Raw genomic sequence first — 20,655 nt, forward strand, 5'->3', positions numbered from 1 at the left:
AAGGTAAGTCTTTCTGCTCCCGGGATTGGAATGACTCCTTACCCTCTCCCTTAAAACCCACATCCTTTCGCCTTTCCCTCTCCTTCCCTCTTTCCTGATGAAGCAACCTTAGGTTGCGAAAGCTCGAATTTTGTGTGTACGTTTGTGTTTGTTTGTGTGTCTATCGACCTGCCAGAACTTTCGTTTGGTAAGTCACATCACATAATATTCAATTGCACGTCCATATAAAGACAAAATGCGCCCAATTCCATAATTACACTTCTCGTTTTCTGAGAGTTACATCTTAGTCAGTATATAACTTGCTCCGAGATTTCAGTACTACCTACACTGTGTGGTTGTAGCTTGAACTAGTCTCGGGTTTATTCGAGGATAAGAGCAGTGATTATTAGAATCAGTGATAGACTTAACAAGTAACATTTGCAAACATTCTACTGTATCTTAACGAACATTTATCACCATTCCATGTGCCTTTTAGACAACTTGTTACTCTGATATTGGAAAAATTACTTTGTGTGCCAACTGATTAATGATTCTCATCCTTTTGGTAGAATATAAGTTAAAGTTATCTGTCAAATGTGAGTACAAGGTGACCTGAATAAACATTTTGGATCTTTAATGAGGCCTGGTCTTTAGCGATAGGAATCAAATTCGGTAACTAAATATGCAAAGCAATTTTGTGTGAATATGTGAAAAGAACTACTGGGCTTCTCTTTTTATGTATTAAGAGACACAATCCTATCACGAACATTTTCAGCTAGAGGACCAGTGGCGCAGTTACCAAGAGGCCACATTAAACTACAGGCTGGGGTCCTTACATCATTACAACTTCAAAGACAAAGATTAGAGTAGATGAAATCATGTCTTAGTCCTCCTTAACAACCCAGTCTAACCCATAGAACAATATTTGAATTTTAATCATGTAGTTAGTTTGGGGGAAGGGGGGGAAGGGGGGGGGGGGGGGGGGGGGGGGGGGAGACCGCAGCTAAATATAAATCACATTATGTAACAAAAAAATATAAAAACAGGAATGATACCTTAGATTAATGTAAAACTAATTAAGTAAATGTTGCATACTTTTTGTTGAGAAAGTGTACTATAACTCTAAATCAACTTGTTCTACAGCGTAACAAGAGATCGCAATTATGATCCATGCAAATAAGTAATTCACTAACTACCACCATTTCATCTCACATCATATAACAAGAATAAATGGGTACATGGAAAAAATTTAAGTTACATATATTTTTTACCAGTAAAAAAAATACATTGATGAGGTAATCTGACATACCGAGTCCTCCACAGTGAGTGGCACTTCATTGGTGATAACGGGCATACTCTTTCTACCTCTACTATCACCCCCGGTTCCTCTAGCATGGCCTCTACCTCTACCTCTACCTCTAGCTCTAGCTCTTCCTCTTGCTCTCCCTCGCCCTCTGCCTCTGGTGACACTTCTGGTTTGTCTTGCAGGTTCAGGAGATGTGTCCCGAATTTCAATAACACTGTACAGATAAAGTGCATGAGGTATAACGAGAGTACATTACATGGAAAGCTAAACACACACACACACACACACACACACACACACACACACACACACACACACAGCAGTAAGACACTGTCAAAATTCTTGTAAGAAAAATATAAAAAGGATTCAAGTGTACATTCTTCTGTCTTAAATGCACAGAAATTCAAATCAGTCTTTGAAACTGAAACACACACAATGTTACTCGAAAGTGCACGAAAAAACCTTATTTGTTGTGCAGTATCCTACATTCAAATCCAATTCCTGAACTGCTCTCCAGAACATTTGCTATTTCAGTTACTAATGAACTTAAACATTTAATTTATGTATTTACAAGGCCATTACCGTATAGAAATGATACAAATATAACATTTATGCCTGAAAGCAGACTGCATTAAGATCACAGTTGAACCGTTGTCAGAGTCAGGTTGGGCTCAGAATTTATGCTGCAGCTTTAGCTATGTGTGTTAGTTCAACAAATGCAAGTAAATGAAATGTTTTACGAAGAGTCTTCAAAAAATATCGTGACTGAATTTTTTAGCATCAACTGCTGACACTACAATCATTAGACGTAATATATCTGATAGCCTGACCCACTGAGACAGGTAGCGTCAAGTTGGAACATGTTCTGACTCGTCATGCAGTATCCAGAGGAGCTAAAGTGCGGTTGGGTTTACCGTGTCTGTCGCACATCATGGATGTCAAACAATGCGTGAACATTAAGTTCTGTCTCAAGTTGCAAAAATCTGCCCAAGGAAATAATGAGAAGTTGAAATTAGCATATGGCGATAATGCTGTAACTCTGAAGACTGTTTACAGGTGGTACGAGAAATTAAAAAGTGTAAATACATTGGTAGAAGATCGAGCAACATTTGGGACATCCATTAGCATCAGAAACAGAAGAAAACATGCTAAACGGAGCAAAAATTGTTCATTCAAACAGGTGAACAACAATTTGAGAACGTATTGAAGAACTTAGCATCTCATTTTGACCAATAATTTACAAATGAGACAAGTGAGTGCAAAATTTGTTCCCAGACTTTTGAGTAAGGAACAGAAGGAAAAATCGTGTGTCTGTTTGCATGGAGCTGAAGGATCTCTTCATTCAGATCTGGATTTCATGTCCAAACATGTAAGTAGAGATGAAACTTGGGTCTACAGGTATGAGCTGAAAATTTTGAGTTCTCAATGGAAAACAAGAGAATCTCCTCACCCAAAAAAGCTAAGTCTGTCAGAATTGAGCATCAAAGGGATTAATGTGCCATCCATGTCTTTCCAACCTGCATATGCTAAATGTGGAAATGTGAACTATGACAATGCAATTATCAAATGCATCCAAACAGGACCAGTGTGCTGTTATTCTTTTATTGGCTGCTGAAAGACAAACATCAGTAAGCATTTATTAGAGAATTAAAAATATGTATGGGGCAACATACTTGCAGAAAAGCACCATTGTGGAATGGTGCACCAAGGGGTGCTGCTGCCCCATGATAATGCACATCCCCATATCAAATGTCATAATGCAGAAGTTATGCCCACTCAAGTGAGACACACTTGAGTACCCACCCTACAGTCCAAAAACCCATCCCCCATGTGAATATCCAAACTGGAGGGTTGGTAGGACAATTGCCACAATACTCATAGCAATTTTGCCAAACTGGCACAACGATTCTGTACTACACAGCATTCAAACACGGACTTTTTGATCATCCCTTATATAAAGAAGTGAATAAAGTAGTATAGGTTTGGCAAAATGGAATGTGGTTTGTGGTTCTTCCATAACCATGTTCATGGATTTTTTTTTTTTTTTTTATTTGCAGAGCAAACTCTAACAACATTTGGACATACAAGAAAAGCCAGTTATTTCACAATTTGAGAGGAAATATGAATGGCCACATTCATAAAAAATAGCATCCTTCCTCACTAATATGTGAAATGTTAATTAGGAAAAAGTATCAATAAACTATTGCTTCAAACATTCTCACAACTTTACATCGTTGTGAAAAAGTTTACTACATTTACATCCACACTCTGCAAGCCACTGTGAAGTGGATGGCAAAGGACACCTCATACAGTACCAATTATTACAGTTTCTCCCCATTTCACTCAAGTATGGAGCACGGGAAAAATGACTGACTGAACATCTCTGTGCACACTGTAATTAACCTGATCTTGAACTCTCAATCCATATGGGAGCAATACATAAAGAGTGGTAGTATATTCCTAGATCCATATTTTGAAGCTGGATCTCGAAACTTTGTAAGAAGGCTTGCTTAGGGTCCTTTCTATCTATCTTCACATGTCTGCCAGTTCAGATTCTTCAGCATCTCAATAAAGAACTTCCATGGTCCAAACAAACCTAAATATCATTTGTGCTGCCCTTCTGTTTATATGTTCAATATCCCCATTAGTTCAATCTGATAAGGTTCCACACATTTGAACAATATTGTAGGACAGGTCGCATATGTGGTTTATAGCCAATTTCCTTTGTAGAATGATTGCATTTCTCTAATATTCTGCCAGTGAACAGAAGTCTGCCAACTGATTTACCTACATCTGAGCCAATGGATTGTTCCATTTCATGCCCCTAAAAATTTTTACACCGACACACTTGTATCAGTTGACTGATTCCATATGAGAATTTCTGATACTATAGTCAAAGAATACTATAATTTTTGGTTTTCAAAGTGTACAATTTTTCATTTTTTGACATTTGAAGCAAGTTGCCAATCTTGTCACCATTTTTAAATCATATCAAGATCTTACTGAATATTTGTACAGCTTTCTTCAGACAGTACTTCATTACAGATAATTGAATCAACTCTGAAAAGTTTGAGGTTACTATTAATATTGCCTGCAAAGTCATTAATATACAACATGGACAACAAGGGTACAAACACACTTACCAAGGGCACATCCAAAATTACTTCTATACCTGTCAATGACTCTCCATCGAAGGTAACAAGCTGCATCATCGAACCAAAATATCTTCAAGCCAGTCTCAAGTTTCACTTAATACTCCATCAGTTGTACTTTCGATAATAAACACAGATGTGGTAACAGTCAAATGCTTTTCAGAAATCGAGATATACTGCATCTATCTGATTCCGCTGATCCATGGCTTTCAGGATGTCATGTGAGAAACATGAGAGTTGGGATTCACATGATCAATGTTTTTGGAATCGATGCTGGTTGGCACAGGGGGGGATCATTCTGAGATTATTTTCTAAGATTCTATAACACACAGATGTTAAGTATATTGGAAGGTAGTTTTTTGGATTATTTCTGCTACCTTTCTTGTAGATGAGGGTGACCTGTGCTTTCTCGTAACTACTTGGCAGTTTTGTGTTTGATGGGACTAACAGTACACTACAGTTAAAAGCATGGCTGCCTCAGCTGCAGATTCAATATAAAATCGGACAGAATTCCAGTAAGCTCTAGAAGTTCGTTCAATGTTAGTGATTTCTGCTGTTTCTCAGCACCAGACACTAATATCTTATCTCACTCATCTTTTGGAGTGGTGTGAGAATTAAATTGGGGCAATACCCACAGATTTTTCTTTGTACAGGAATATTTGAAAAAGTATTTCTGTGTTTCTGCTTTTCCCCTGTCATTATCAATCTCACTTTCTGTCTCATCCACAGCTGTCTGGACACCAACTGTGTACCACTAAAGCCTTTATATATAAACAGAATATCTTTAGTTTTATAGGCAATCCTTCTATAATATCCTACTACGATAATTGTTGAAGGCTTCATGCACTGCCTTCTTGACAGCCAAATGTGTTTCATTCAGTATCTCCCTATCTATAACACTATGCTTTGTTGTACACCTGTTATGCAACAGTTTCTGTTTCCTTAGAAGTTTCTTTAGAGTGACACTATACCATAGCAGGACTGTCCCCCATTATTAACTGTTCTACTAGGTACATGCCTGCCATGTACATGGTCAACTAGTCCTTTAAACTTCAGCCACAGTTCTTCTGCATGCTCCTTTGCAGACCTATATGTTTTGACCTCCTCACTGAGATGCAATGCTACTGGCACTTTATTTAATTTTCTGAACATATAAATCCTCCTACTTTGTTTTAGTTGCCCTTTCTACTTTGATCATCATTGTTGCTACAACCGTCAGTCACGTATTCCAGTTCCTATGTGGACACCCTCAAAGAGGTCAGGTCTATTAGCTGCTATTAGGTCCAATACATTTGCACCATGTGTAGTCTTCTGAACAATCTGTTCTTAGCAGTTCTCCGGTAATGTTTTTAATAATCTATTGCAGGACATCTTGTCATGTCCACCACTCAAGAAACTGTAATTTTCCCAACTAATTGTTGTATGATTAAAGTCTTCTCCAATGACAACAGTGTACTTGGAGAGCTTATGTGCTAGCGAACATAGGTTTCCTCTAACAGAAGAATCACATTGTAAGTTTATGCCAACCCCTGATATTGAGTCTTGGCCAGACAATCTCACATGCACTTTCAATTTCTATCTCATGAAATTTGAATTTCTGGTCTACTGCAACAAATATACCATCTCCATTTAACATTTGCCTAGCCTTACAATATATTCTTAAATGTTCCCCAAAATTCTCACTTCTCTCAATTTTGGGTTCTAAACAACTTTCTGTACCTAGTATTATGTAAGCTCCATTGCTTTTTAGGAGCACTTCAAACTTGAGCACCTTGTTTTGAATATTTTGGCAGTTAATCACTTGGATTTTAATACTTTCACTTGTAGGGGGCATTTCTTTGCACCACATACTGATACCTCCGGGGACCTACAGCTATCATTATCTGGAATGGATGGAGACAAAACTACTCTAAAAACTTGCTGAGGGCAACCCACACACAGTCAGCTATGTGGGTAGCAGTGTTTAATTTACAGTATGCAGAGTGATTCAGAAAGATATGCAAATATTTTAATATGTTATTAGGGTGATTCACAAGGAGATGCAAATATTTTAATATGTTATTCTCAAGTAAAACTAAAGAAAAAAGTTCATATAAACATAACTGCAAATGTTTAGTTACGGAGTTACGGCTAATAAAAATTTTGCTTCAAATTTGGCAACTTCATATTAGCTAAGCCATCACAAAACTGTATGACATTAAAGTAAAGCAGGATTTCCATTTATTTTGTTGTTATTGGTCTGGTGTATCTAATAAAACATGTCCCAGACATGTACCTGCAGTAGTCTTCTAGAACATCCATGTTTTCTGTATTGTTCAGTGAAAGAACATGATAACAACAGTGTGTTTAAGTGAAACCGCATAGTAACTGTTGTAGTTTGTAGATTATTTATGAAATAGGGATGCCTTTCAAATTTACGACAGAGGAATATGCCAATATTTATGGCAAATGTGATGGTAATGGCTGCAGTTAAAAAACATCACATACTTTATCCAACTCAGAGGGTTCCGAATGCATGAACCATTTGCAGAGTATTTCCAATGTTACGGGAGACAGGTTCTCTACCTAATGTTCACAATCAGTACGAGCACTCGATACAAGAAGATGATGATGAGGATATTATGGATGCTGTTCAACATAGCCCGGGTATCAGTACACGACGTATCTCTCAACGATTAGGCATTTCACAATCTAATGTATAGCGTACACTGAAGTACAATAATCTGTATCCTTACCATAAAAAAAGGTGCATCACTTAAATCCGGGAGATCCTGCCCTTCACTTCGAGTTCTGCAAGTGGTTAAATACTAATAGGCAGTTACACAAATACATTTTATTTACTGATGAGGCACAGTTTACTCGAGATGGTATAAACAATTTACATAACGAGCACATATGGTTTGAAGCAAACTGACATGCAACAATGCAACACAATTTCCAGCAGTGATTTAGCTCAGATGTGTGGTATGGTATAATCAACACACACTTTACTGGACCATTCATTTTCCCAGGACGTCCAACTGGTGAAATGTTCTTACAATTCCCTCAAGAAGAAATGCCCCACTTGCTCGAAGATGTTCCACCTGCTATGCAATTGCAAATGTATTTTCATCATGACAGCATGCCTCCACATTTCACCAATGCCGTTACAACACATTTAAATGAACATTTTCCCCATAAATGGATTTAAATTTTCTACAACTTCTGTTGAAAACTTTGTGCAAATGTCTGGATTTTAAAAAACAAATTGGGCCAAGTAGTTAATAAACTAAAAATTTTACAAAATTACATCTTTGCTTCTCTGGATGTTCTGGACAACTACTGCAGATACGTGTCTGGCACATGTTTTATTAGATTCACCAGACCAATAACAACAACAAAATAAATGGAAATCGTGCTTTACTTTAACCTCATACAGTTTTGCGATGGCTTCATATTAGCGAAGTTTCAGGAAAAATCTTTTATTAGCCATAACTCTGTAACTAAACATTTGAGGGCCTATGTTTATATGAACTTATTTTCTTTAACATATTAAAATATTTGCATATCTTCACGAATCACCCTGTATACTGCACACCCAAACTCTTTATCCTGTCAAGTAGTAGTTACTGCTTTGGTTTCTCCCTATTCTACTTCTGTTATTATTATTATTATTATTATTATTATTATTCAAATATGGGCCTAATAGGACCACATGATGTACAATCAATCATGTCGCTTTGGTGGTTGGCCTTCCTTTGTGTCCAAATTTATTTCACCCTTTCAGAATGAAGTCTCTTTCTTTCATCAGACCACGGTGTTCCAGTCTGTTTCCTAATTTCCCTGTGACCAACTTTCCAATCAAATATCTTTTGTCTGAATGTTTTTCTATCTGTAATGGCTGCCTGAGTTGTATCAGCTGCTTTAAGATCCTCCTTAACCACAATGGTCCATTTAGTTGGCTCAGGTTTGGCCCCACTTTTCTTTTCATAGAATTCTACTATTTGTTTTGTCAATCTAGTGGGCACCCATAAAATTTAAATCTCCTTTTCCTCATGTCACAATGTATGTCTGTGTACTCTATTATTATCTGGACTTTCCCAGCTAAAGTATATAACTTCATTTTATTGTTATATACCCATGTGTTCCAAAATACCACAAATATCTCAGGTTCTATTGGTGACAGAAAGGTAGTTTTCGGATAGCCCTTGGGCTAGGGAACTGCTGTATGCCAGACAAAAAAACTGTCTTACTGCGACCATCCTACAGTACAGCATCAGAGTTTGAAAATTACACACTTCCTCCAACTTAGGCAAATGGAGCAAATTGCTTTGTTCTTTTTGCATTACATTTGATCTATTGTGCACATTAAGGAGCTTATGGAGCCACCATTTAGTTCATGGGCAACTTCTGAGAAAATCCAAGAAAAGCATTTTTTCACCATCAGCAGCAGATATCTAAATAACTAAAACAGTGAATTGCTTGAATCTTAACAGTATATTCTCTAGGTATTTATCTAGAAGTGCCATCTTCCTGTTTTCAAAAATTTTTAACCGTTTTAGAAAAACATCTAAAAAATGCGGTTTTTTGGTATTAAAACTGAGTTTGAGATTCCAAGATGGCAACATACAGTGAATTGTTGACGTTTTCACAATGTGTTCCTAAGGCTCAAATCTTGAAAATCCTTCAAAATTTTCTTGATATCTTTATCTGTTTCTAATAATAGGTGTTGAAATTTACCATACCTGTACACATAAATCTGTTATGAGGTGAAAATGTAAGTTCATAAAGTGATGTAATCATGGGAAAATAAGCTATAATGTGGCTCCATTATCCTCCACAGTGTTCTGGAAACCCTATGTTGCAGTACTGAAGCACAGCCAAAATTTTTGCGCACATAAAATCCAGTCTGAGGTGTAAATTAAAACTGAGTTATTTCAATTTCACATAAGTAAATTAACAAAATTTTAATGACCCATAGAGTTCCTTTCATAAGAGTGGCATGCCCTACTGCAGCAGGGAAAAAAAGAGGGTAACAAGCGGGAAAAAGCTCCTATCAGAGCCCAAGAAAGGCAAATATGCTCCTGCTTATTAACAGACAGGCTGGAAAGTGAGATACCAGCTGCCTCACTCCACCTCCTTCAGGATCTTTAAAAATTTTCTTTCACATTTTGGCATGTGAACATATTCACTCTTTTTTATGCTGAGAGAGGAGATAGTGGCAGTAGGTGAGGAATAGAGGAGAAAGTAGAAGTGGGTGAAAGCCAGTGATAATGTGTGTGTGTGTGTGTGTGTGTGTGTGTGTGTGTGTGTGTGTCTATGACAATAACAAGAAGAGAGAGATAGTAACAGGGAGAAGAGACAGCAGCAGTGGGAAGGAAGGAAGGAATGAGATAGTAACAGTAAGAGAGAGCAAGAGGGAGACACTGAGAATGACAGGAGACAGTAGCGGTGGCAGAAGCAGTAGTAGGACAGAACAAAGAATACTGTGGCTGTGAGACAGGAGATGTGACAGAGAGACACAAAGGGAAAATGTCAAAGAGTTGGGCAGGATAAGTGAGTGAGAGAATGGGCAAGTGCGAGGGGATGGGTATGAGCGATTTACAGTGATGGACTAGTGACTGTGAGCGAATTATGGTTAGGGGAGCTTGTGGGGGTGAGAAGTGAGTAGCATGATAAACAGAGTGTGAATAAATACACATTCCCAAATTTTTGGGAATCTTTTGAAAGGTACTATGTAAGGTAGAATGAGGTAAGTGGTATCCCAGTTTGCAGTCAGGGTCTTTTAAACAAGAACATATTCACCTTTTTTTGTGTTCTAAAGGGCATTTTTCCACTGGTTGTTACTACTTTTTTGTGTGAATGCTACCCATGCATTTTATTTTCATTCAAGCATGAAATTCAAGATTGAAACCAATCCAAACTGTGTAAGATGGCACTGATAATTGCTAACACTGGACCATCTGATCAAAAGTACGTGGATACCCGTATATAGAACAGAACTGACCATTAGATCTAATGAGATATGGGCCTGCTAGTATAATAAAAGATGGGGAATATTATGTTGTCACAAGAAAAGCAATAACAGCAGGTTGGCCTGGAGAGCTCAGTGACTTCGACTGTGGACTAGACATTGAATTTCACCTGAGTAACAAATCCATCAGGGGCATTTCAACCGTTCTAAAGCTGCCCAAGTCAACTGTTGGTGATGTGACTTAAGTGGAAACGCAAAGGAACAACCACAGCTAACCCAAAACCAGGCAACCTCATGTACTGATAGACTGGAACCATTGGGCATAATTGAGGGAGGTTGCACAAAAATCACACCAAATCAGCAGGAGGAATCACTTGTGAGTTCCAAAGTGCACCAACAGCCCAGCGACAATGACTGTACCAGTACGATAATGCACCCCGTCATAAAGCAGTGCCTGTGAGGCATTTGTTTGTGGGAAACTTTCCTAAAGTAGACTGGCCTGCCTAGAGTCCCAACCTGAACACAATGGAACATCTTTAGAATGTATTACAACATCGCCTTTGTTCCAGACCCCAGAGTCCAAAATTACTCTGGTTTGGCTCCTGAGGAAGAATGGACTGCCATTCATCCACAGACATTCAAACACCTAACAGAAAGTGTCTGCAAATTTCAAGCTGTCATAAACGTGAAGGGTGGATGAAACCCATATATATTTCTATTACTGTGTGTTCCTTGCAAAGAGCACTTTTTATTGCAATTAATGCATAGGTTTCTGGTTGTACCATGCACAGATGGATAGATGCAGTGCAGAAAGCTTGACTGTTTCATTGCCTCTACAGAAGTTGTTGCAATTTTCCCCCACCTTTCATAGTTTCTACAGAAGTGGTATGTAGAGTCCCTGAGAATACCTGTTGATTATATCTGGAAAAAATTTCTTAAGTTTATTTTTAGGCACTATCATTCAATTTTCTTCAAGAACCTGCACACTGGAATTTTTCAGCATTTAGGTAACACACTTCTGTGATTCAAGTGGGCCTGTTGCCAATCATGTCTCCCTATTTTGCGAAATCTCATGTTTCTTTGGTTCCAAGTGATACAGATCCCACCTATTTAAGGAATATTCCAGCATATGTAGTACAAACAGTTGTAGGCAAACAGCAGATCCCCACTACCCTGACAAAAACATCAGTTTTGATTATCACCATCTTCCAGGGACTATACCAAATAGAAAGAAAGGAATAATACATGTTACTTATGAAAAATGCACAATCCATAGTCATTAAGTACTAAAGCATTATACATGCAGATAACTGTAAAGAAGTACTGACAAAGCAAAATACCATATAACTTTTACACTTCATGTATCATGTTGCAAACAAATGCCATACTTCAGGGCATATTATGACACACTTCAACAATTACCAGTCAAATATTGTAACCACAGATGTGCAAAATAGTTTATTAAAAACATTTAAATTCAAAATACAAATACTTCGTTATTTTTTCTATTTCAAGTGTAAATACAAAATGGTTTTCAATAAATGTGTTCAAATAAGGCATAATACATATTTTCAAAATACTTTTATTCAAATAAAATACCTCTTGTCGGTGAACATTTTTCGCTGATTTTAACATCCATAATTGTTCAGATGTTTCGTCTTTTGCTTATGTGGCCGCATTATTAGTTCACCAAAGGAAAAAAGTTGTTCAGCAGGAGCAGAAGTTGATAAACAAGTATCACTACTACACCCCCCCCCCCCCCTCCCCCCAGTTGCATATCTGTTCAAGGAATCTAAACTACCGTCATTATCTTTTAAACATTGTAATCTTTCCAGATTCACTGTAGTGTTGGCACTATCACTGGTTACAGGAGACAGAGAGACCTCAACAAACATATAATAAGATTTAACCTTTTTTCTATCAAAAAGTTCCAAGTTGTTCCCATCATCATCATCATCTTCTTCTTCTTCTTCTTCTTCTGGTTTCATTCTCTACACTTCTGAAATAAACAGTTCTTTAACATATTCTCTGCTAGACTTCGATACCCGTTTCAATTTGAAAAAAGGATAAGATATGGATGCTAATACGCCATCCTTTGCTTTTGGTTCCTCTAATTTACAGACTCTATTAAAAAGCCTATTAAGACTTTCTTTAATAATTTATATCATCACATTATCCTTTGCAAGCTGCTTAGCATTCTTTGCATTTTCTTTAGTTCTGGTAGAAGGCATCTACATTAGGTATCTTTGTCCCCTTCCAAACTTCCGATGCTGTCAGCAATAGGTTTTGCACAAGTTGTATTCATTAAAACATTGTACTTCAATTTCTTCAGAAGCTGCTAACATGAGTTTCCTTGAAGTTTCATTTACAATGCACTTGCCTGTAAGTAGATCTTGAATAGAATTATAGTGCGAATTTCATCATATTGGACACGGAGAAGAAGAGGATTTTCCACTTGGTTCTAAACAGGTTTCACAAGCTTTAGGAGATCTTTAACACAGATTTAATAGTGCTTGACGTTTTGATGTGGCTGCGTCATTAACTTTTTTGTATGAATTACTTTGAGATCTGGCTTTATAGATATTTTCTGAAGCTATTAAATGTAACGTGTGTGACCCCACTCCCTCCTTCATTCAGTTACTTTGATATTATCAGATGACTTTTGTACATTTTACATTAAGCAAACAATATGGTAAACATGTAATGCGTACTCAGGTCTTACTGTCTTTCCTAATAATTACGGTCATGGCCATATTCCCTTGACAGGTATACCTTTGGCACACATTGTGCCATCTGTATGAATTGTGGGACCACTTTTGTTCAAACAAATGGCTCATTAAATGAACCATGAAGAAATAAATGAAAAAAATCAAGAGAAGCATTTTGCATTTTACAAATACAAAAATCTGTAGTTTACATATTTCAAATAAAATAGGAAATGCTTTTTGAAAAAAAGAAAATATTTCAAATGTAAAGTAAAAATAGGTATTTTGTATTTGCATTTCAAACACAAGTATTTCACGTGATTCACATCTCTGATTGTGACTCATTCAACTGAAATACAGCAACTGAGAATCGAGAAGCAAGGTTACATGTAGAACCCCAGTAAGCATTTGGTGATACAGCAAAGACCACTGTAGTTGTACATATTGCTATAAACTATAAAGCATAGCAACATTCCCACTTTCCTTTTACTAGACTGACGAATCATGTACGTGTGAAAAATGTGATTTTAATTAGTAGTAGAGTTCAGAGCATCTATTACACTTGGGATTTTGGAATTTATGTCCAGATATAAGAAAGAAAAAATGTGGGCACAGTGCAGAAAGCAACGACTGATGTGTAATTTCGATAGCCAGTGAGGCGTCACTTGCACTTTGCTGTTGTGCTTTGGGGAGGTTGTGGATTCCAAAGAAAAAAGGGGCCTGACGAAATGGTCAAGCACTAAAGAAAAATTAATGTTGTTAAATAGTCCCTACGCCAGGCAACCTGGAGTTAAGTATGAACTTATGATTTTGGTGAATCACTGAAGCATCATGTATGAACATGTTGCCTGAAAGCTTTGTTAATTATCATTTTTTATGAGTTGATAACTTATTTGAATTAGGAATAATTATGGAAACAGTGTTTTGTGATTTTGTATTGAATTATTTACATGTAGAACCCCTCTTATAACCCTCACTCCTCTGCAACAGGAAACAAAGTCAGCAGTTAAATACATGGAACAGCACAGCAAGAGGAAACAAAAGGGCAATCAGAAAATCTGGAAAAGAAGGCATCTGTTACTACATGGGAATGAGTAAAGACTTGGCATCTGCAATATACAGATCACTTACAGTCAACCTCTGGTGCCAATAACATCATCGTGGCATGGAAGGAATGAGGCCTTCATAGGTCACTGGAGGGAGTTGGTACATATGCACACACGAGTAACCTAATTCCCATAAATTCCAGGGAGGGGGGATGATGAGTTCTAATGCCTTGTTCAATCACATCGCAGATGTGATCGATCAGGTTCAAATCTGGTAAGTTTGGGGGCAAGTACATCAACTGGAACTCATCACTGTGTTCCTCGAATCACTCCATCACACTCCTGGCCTTGTTATTTGGGAAGCATTATAGTCATGCAGGGGTGTACATAGTCTGCAAACACCTCCCCCCCCCCCCCCCATATTTTTTCTTAAACATTCCACGTGGGAAAAATATATATAAACAACAAAGCAACAAAGATGCTGTAACTTACGAAATGAGAAAGCGCTGGTAGATAGACACAATAAAAAACACACAAACACACACACAAATTTCAAGCTTTCGCAACCCAAGGTTGCTTCATCAGGAAAGAGGGAAGGAGAGGGAAAGACGAAAGGATGTGGGTTTTAAGGGAGAGGGTAAGGAGTCATTCCAATCCCGGGAGCGGAAAGACTTACCTTAGGGGTAAAAAAAGGACAGGTACACACACACACACACACACACACACACACACACACACACACACACATATATATATATATCTCCACACATATACAGACACAGGCAGACATATGTAAAGCATATATATATTTTCCCACGTGGAATGTTTCTTATATATAATAAAAATAATTTAAAAAAAAGAAAATCAGCAGCAATGGGAACGAAACTCAAAAAGTGGAGAAACTGAAAAACAGAAGGAAAGCTTGGAAAACTACTATAGAAGGGGGGAGGGGGGTGTTTCTCCCCAAAAATAACTTCAAATGACCAACGACATCTCACTGACACTGATAAACTCGAGGATGCGAACGACTGAGCGCGTGTCATCTGCTAAAATGGGAGATATATCGGGCGACAGCTGTAAATGGGCGTGTAGCGGAGTGAAATAGGGGCACTACCCCCGGTGGTGGACAGAGTCGAGAAGCCGAAGAACAGACGGCTGAGCAGAGGAGTAAACTATGCTTCCATAGTCCAATTTCAAGCACACTAGGGCGTGATATAGGCGGAGAAGGACCACTCAGTCTGCTCCCCAGGATGTACCATTCAGAACATGGAGGGAGTTGACGGATCGCAGGCAGGGAGCCAAAAGATAGGAAACATGGGAGGACCAGCACAGTTTTCTGTCAAACATGATTCCCAAGAATTTAGCAATGTCCGCAAATGGAAGGTCGATAGGGCCTAGATGTAGGGAAAGCGGAAGAAACTCCGTACGATGTCAAAAATTGACACAAACGGTCTTACTGGGAGAAAAGCAGAAGCTGGTTCCGATGCTCCAAGAGTGGAGGCGATCAATAAATCCTTGAAGACGTCATTCAAGAAGGCTGGTCCGTTGAAAACTGTAGTAGATTGCAAAATCGTCCACAAAGAGGGAGCCCGAGACATCGGGAAGGAGACAATCCATAATTGGATTTATGGCGATGGCAAACAGTGCAAATAGGGGGGCGGGAGCAGACCCAAGGAGATGAAGGAGATCTGCTCTCGCCATCAGTGTGGACGATGGAATGTATATGGTAGAAAGAGAGAAGGTGTATCCAGAAATGGAAAGACGGACAGCAAGAGCTTGGAAGGAACTGTTTAAGGGGATTGGGTGATAATTGACAGTATCATGGAGAAGAATCATAAGTCCCCTGTGTGCTGGAGTACCATCAACAGAGGGGAGATCAAACCGGACTGACTGGAAATGATGGAAAACAAAGTGATCATGGGGATGCAACTTTGTTTCCTGAAGACAGAAGATGACCGGCGAGTAGAATCTTAAGAGGATCAACAATTCATCCCAATTGGCTCTAATGCCACAGATATCTCAATGGATAATTGACATACGGTGAACAGAAAAGGGAAGAATATTACTACAGTTGCTCTCAACTCAACGACTGCTGAGAGCCGGCGGCCGACAGCGTGGAATGGCATTCAGCCAAAGGCAGCTAATCCTGATCCATAGGTTGTTCGGGGGCAGCTCCTGCCATCAGCAATCGGCCAGTTGATAGGCCGCCAGCAGTGCGCCTTGGCGACAAGTAAGACAGCCGAGGGAGGTTACCACCAGGTGGTGCTGTACATGAGACACACCGTGGCGGAGAAGAAGAGGAACTTGGTTTCTTATGAGCCTTCTTGGAAAACAGGATGTTGAGATGAGGGAGGAATCAATGGTTGTGAAATCTGGGTACGTAAAAAATCTTCCCGAGTAGGCTCTTTTTTTAGAAGTCCAGGTGTCTGATTTTGGGGTTCATGATTTAACAGGAGCCGATGAAGGGTGAGCCATAGAGTGAGCGGCTGATAGTGAGGAGGCTGAACGGGAAATCTTTGTGCTGGCTGATCTGACAACCGTGGCACTAAAGGTGAGATCACTAGTCCATGTGGCTGCCTCCTTAGTAGGCTGAGGAGATGCAAGGACAGTGCTATATTTACCTGCTGGAGGCACAGTGGGCTTTCAACTGGCGTATATGAGCAGCAAATGTAGACACCTTTTCCTTTATTCTGATTTCCTGAATAAGTCGTTCATCTTTGAAAATTGGGCAATCTCTAGAGGAAGCAGCATGATCGCCCATACAGTTGATGCAATGAGGGGATGGAGGTGGACAAGCACCCTCATGGGCATCCTTGCCACACATAACGCATTTGGCCGGATTGGAACACGACTGGCTGGTATGATTAAAATGCTGACACCGATAGCAACGCATAGGGCTGTGAATGTAAGGGCGAACTGAAATTATCTCATATCCCCACTTTAATGTTCGATGGAAGTTGAACTCTGTCAAATGTCAAGAAGATAGCACAAGTTGGTACCAAGTCCTTGTCAACCCTTTTCATGACTATGTACAGCCATTACGCCCTGGTCAGACAGGTAGTTTTGAATTTCCTCATTGGACAATCCGTCGAGTGAGCGCGTACAAACCACCCCGCGTGATGAATTTAAAGTGCGGTGGGCTTCCACCTGGGCAGAGGTGTGTAGCAGTGTAGTTCGCAGCAATTTTTGTGCCTGGAGGACACTGACTGTTTCTAACAACAAGGTGCCATTTTGTAATCAGGAACAAGACTTTACAGGACCTGCAATTGTGTTGACACCTTTCTGAATAATGAAAGGGTTGACCGAGGAGAAGTCTTGACCTTCGTCCGACTGAGAAACAACAAAGAACTGTGGCACTGATGGAAGAATTGTCCATGGCTGAGACTCATCTAACTTTCGCTTGTGAGCAGAAATTGTAGACATAGAGGAAACCATTGTGGAAGTATCCTCCACGATTACTGGCGTCTCCGATGGTGCGTTCCTTCCTTGTGGGGGCCCTTCTGAGGGCACTCCTGCCTTAGGTGATTGTTCACTCCTCAGGTCACACCTCCTGAGAAATGAACAGAGGGACCAATCGGCATGTTCAGAAGGTACCAGCTCAGGTAATCACCCTTCCCTGGGGCTGGCCATTACCAGGGGGCACGTATGTGTCCTACCTGTCTACCCGGGGCGGGGAATTACTCATTACCTCATCACCGGCTATGCATGGGAAAGCATAGGTCGGCCTTCAGACATGCATAGGGAGGAAAGAAAGAGAAGGGGAGGAACAAAGAAAAGGAAAGAAGAGAGGTCTCAAATGCCACAGTGGACAAGAGGATAAAGAGAAGAGGCAAAGAAAAGAGAGCAAAGAAGAGAGACTATGTCTTACCTGTCTACCCGGGGCGGGGAATTACTCATTACCTCATCATCGGCTATGCATGAGAAAGCATAGGTCGGCCTTCAGACACGCATAGGGAGGAAAGAAAGAGAAGGGGAGGAACAAAGAAAAGGAAAGAAGAGAGGTCTCAAATGCCACAGTGGACAACAGGGTAAAGAGAAGAGGCAAAGAAAAGAGAGCAAAGAAGAGAGACTATGTCTTACAGTTGCAAGCATCCGTCTCCGGACGTAGGCACAAAACATACTCCCACAGGGGGAGAAGGGGAAGGGGAAGGGAAGAGGCGCACGTGAGGGGGGGGGGGGAGGGAGGATGTGGAAAAGGAAGGTATGCAGCCGGAAAGGAAAGAGAGCCGCACTAGCTCGGGGTCCCGTGCTTGCCACGCACATATCCACAAAAGAGTTGTGGAACCCCTAGGGGAGTTGGCAACCAGTGTATGATACTCCTTGGTCATCATGGTGCCTTGCACAGTCTCTATTGGACCCACGGATGCACACATGAATGTTCCCCAGAGCACAATGGAGCCGCTGCCAGCTTCTCTCCATCCCGCAGTACAGTTTCAAGGAGCTGTTCGCCTAGAAGACGACAGATTCACGCCTTCCCATCAGCATGATGAAGAAGGTATTGGGATTCATCAGACCATGCAACACTCCGTCGCAGCAGAAACATCCAAAGTTGATGGTCGCATGCCCATTTCAGTCGTACTTGCTGATGTTGTGGTATTAATGCATGAGTCATCAGCTGCGGAGGCCCATCATTAGGAGTGTTCAGTGCACTGTGTGTTCAAACATACCTGTTCTCTGCCCAGCGTAAAGTCTGGTGTTAGTTCCGTCACAGGTCCTATTTCACCAGTCTGCCTAGCCTATGACATCTGACATCTGTAATAACTGGTGGCCACCCAACCTCATGACGTCTGGACATGGTTTCACCTCTGTTTCGCCTCGGGTTGAAGACACCCACCACAGCACTCCCCGAATACCCGACAAATAGTGCAGTTACCGAAATGCTTGATCCTGGCTGATCAGTGTATAACAGAACTTTTTTTTTATATCTAAAAACAAAGATTATGTGACTTACCATACGAAAGCGCTGGCAGGTCGATAGACACACAAACAAACACAAACATACACACAAAATTCAAGCTTTCGCAACCAACGGTTGCTTCATCAAGAAAGAGGGAAGGAGAGGGAAAGACGAAAGGATGTGGGTTTTAAGGGAGAGGGTAAGGAGTCATACCAATCCCGGGAGCGGAAAGACTTACCTTAGGGGGAAAAAAGGACAGGTATACACTCATGCGCGCGCGCGCGCCACACACACACACACACACACACACACACACACACACACACACACACACACACATATCCATCCGCACATACACAGACACAAGCATTGTCTGCTTGTGTCTGTGTATGTGTGGATGGATATGTGTGTGTGTGTGTGTGTGTGTGTGTCTGCTTGTGTCTGTGTATGTGCGGATGGATATGTGTGTGTGTGTGTGTGTGTGTGTGTGTGTGTGTGTGTGTGTGTGTGTGCGCGCGTGCGCGCCATCGAGTGTATACCTGTCCTTTTTTCCCCCTAAGGTAAGTCTTTCCGCTCCCAGGATTGGTATGACTCCTTACCCTCTCCCTTAAAACCCACATCCTTTCGTCTTTCCCTCTCCTTCCCTCTTTCCTGATGAAGCAGCCGTTGGTTGTGAAAGCTTGAATTTTGTGTGTATGTTTGTATGTCTATCGACCAGCCAGCGCTTTCGTATGGTAAGTCACACCATCTTTGTTTTTAGATATATTTTTCCCGCGTGGAATGTTTCCCTCTATTATATTCATATCATTAATTAGAACTTTCTTTTAATAATACAATATTCACAAATTCACATCTGTGTATTACCAGGATGCCTATATATATGACAGGCATTGAATACCTGGGGTAACACTAGTACAAAAATCTTTCCAAATTTTTTTGGAATAGTGAAAGATATTTGTACAACAATACACCCGCAACTTTATAATTACACCAGTGTTCTAACATGTATAACATCCAAACTCCAATTATGTAAAAGAATAGGTAGCATGAAGTGAACATACAAGGGGGAAACGTGCAACAATATCAAGTACCTAGACATATTTCTGGGAGTGAGCATCAAAAAGGATAGTCATCCACAAGTCACATACGTGCAAGAACAACAGGGATAAAACAGCAATTTCATCTCTTTACTAGGAATTACAAAAGAAATTCAATACCATATTTATTGGAACATTACAACAATTTTGTGACAAGGTACATTCTCAAATACCTAAGAAGTGAAGTGTTATTGTAAGACAAACCATAACTTAATTGTGCCTGTAATTATTAACATGAGTTAGATGGATCTTTGTCATCATACATAGTTTACAGACATAAATCGGAAATCATCAGGAAGACCCACCAGTGTAGAGTCATTAAAGACATCAGTGTTTGATGAACTAGTAAAGTAACTGTCCAGCATTAACAGGAGCTTAACAATTCTGAAAAGTACAAAAATTAGAAGAAACCAGATTTTAAGCACTGAATGGCGACAGTTCGAGACATGCAGATAGAGGTCTGCATTGATTTCCTTACTATATAGTGTATGGCCTAGTGTATCATCTGTCATCTTCTTTA

At 39.9% G+C, this 20,655-nt stretch overlaps 1 protein-coding gene across 6 annotated transcripts in view; it reads right to left on the bottom strand.

Annotated features, from left to right (window-relative positions):
- The window catches only part of LOC124545044 (uncharacterized protein CG4449), a 151,186-nt gene that overhangs the window by 80,099 nt on the left and 50,432 nt on the right, over window positions 1–20,655 (bottom strand). For all 6 annotated transcript variants that reach the window (XM_047123831.1, XM_047123829.1, XM_047123830.1 and 3 more), the window contains exon 4: window positions 1,289–1,499. In XM_047123831.1, coding sequence (XP_046979787.1) covers window positions 1,289–1,499 — 211 coding nt within the window. The remainder of the gene's footprint in view (window positions 1–1,288; window positions 1,500–20,655) is intronic.

Source organism: Schistocerca americana, chromosome 8 (genome assembly GCF_021461395.2).
Source record: "Schistocerca americana isolate TAMUIC-IGC-003095 chromosome 8, iqSchAmer2.1, whole genome shotgun sequence".
Lineage (NCBI taxonomy): Eukaryota > Metazoa > Arthropoda > Insecta > Orthoptera > Acrididae > Schistocerca > Schistocerca americana.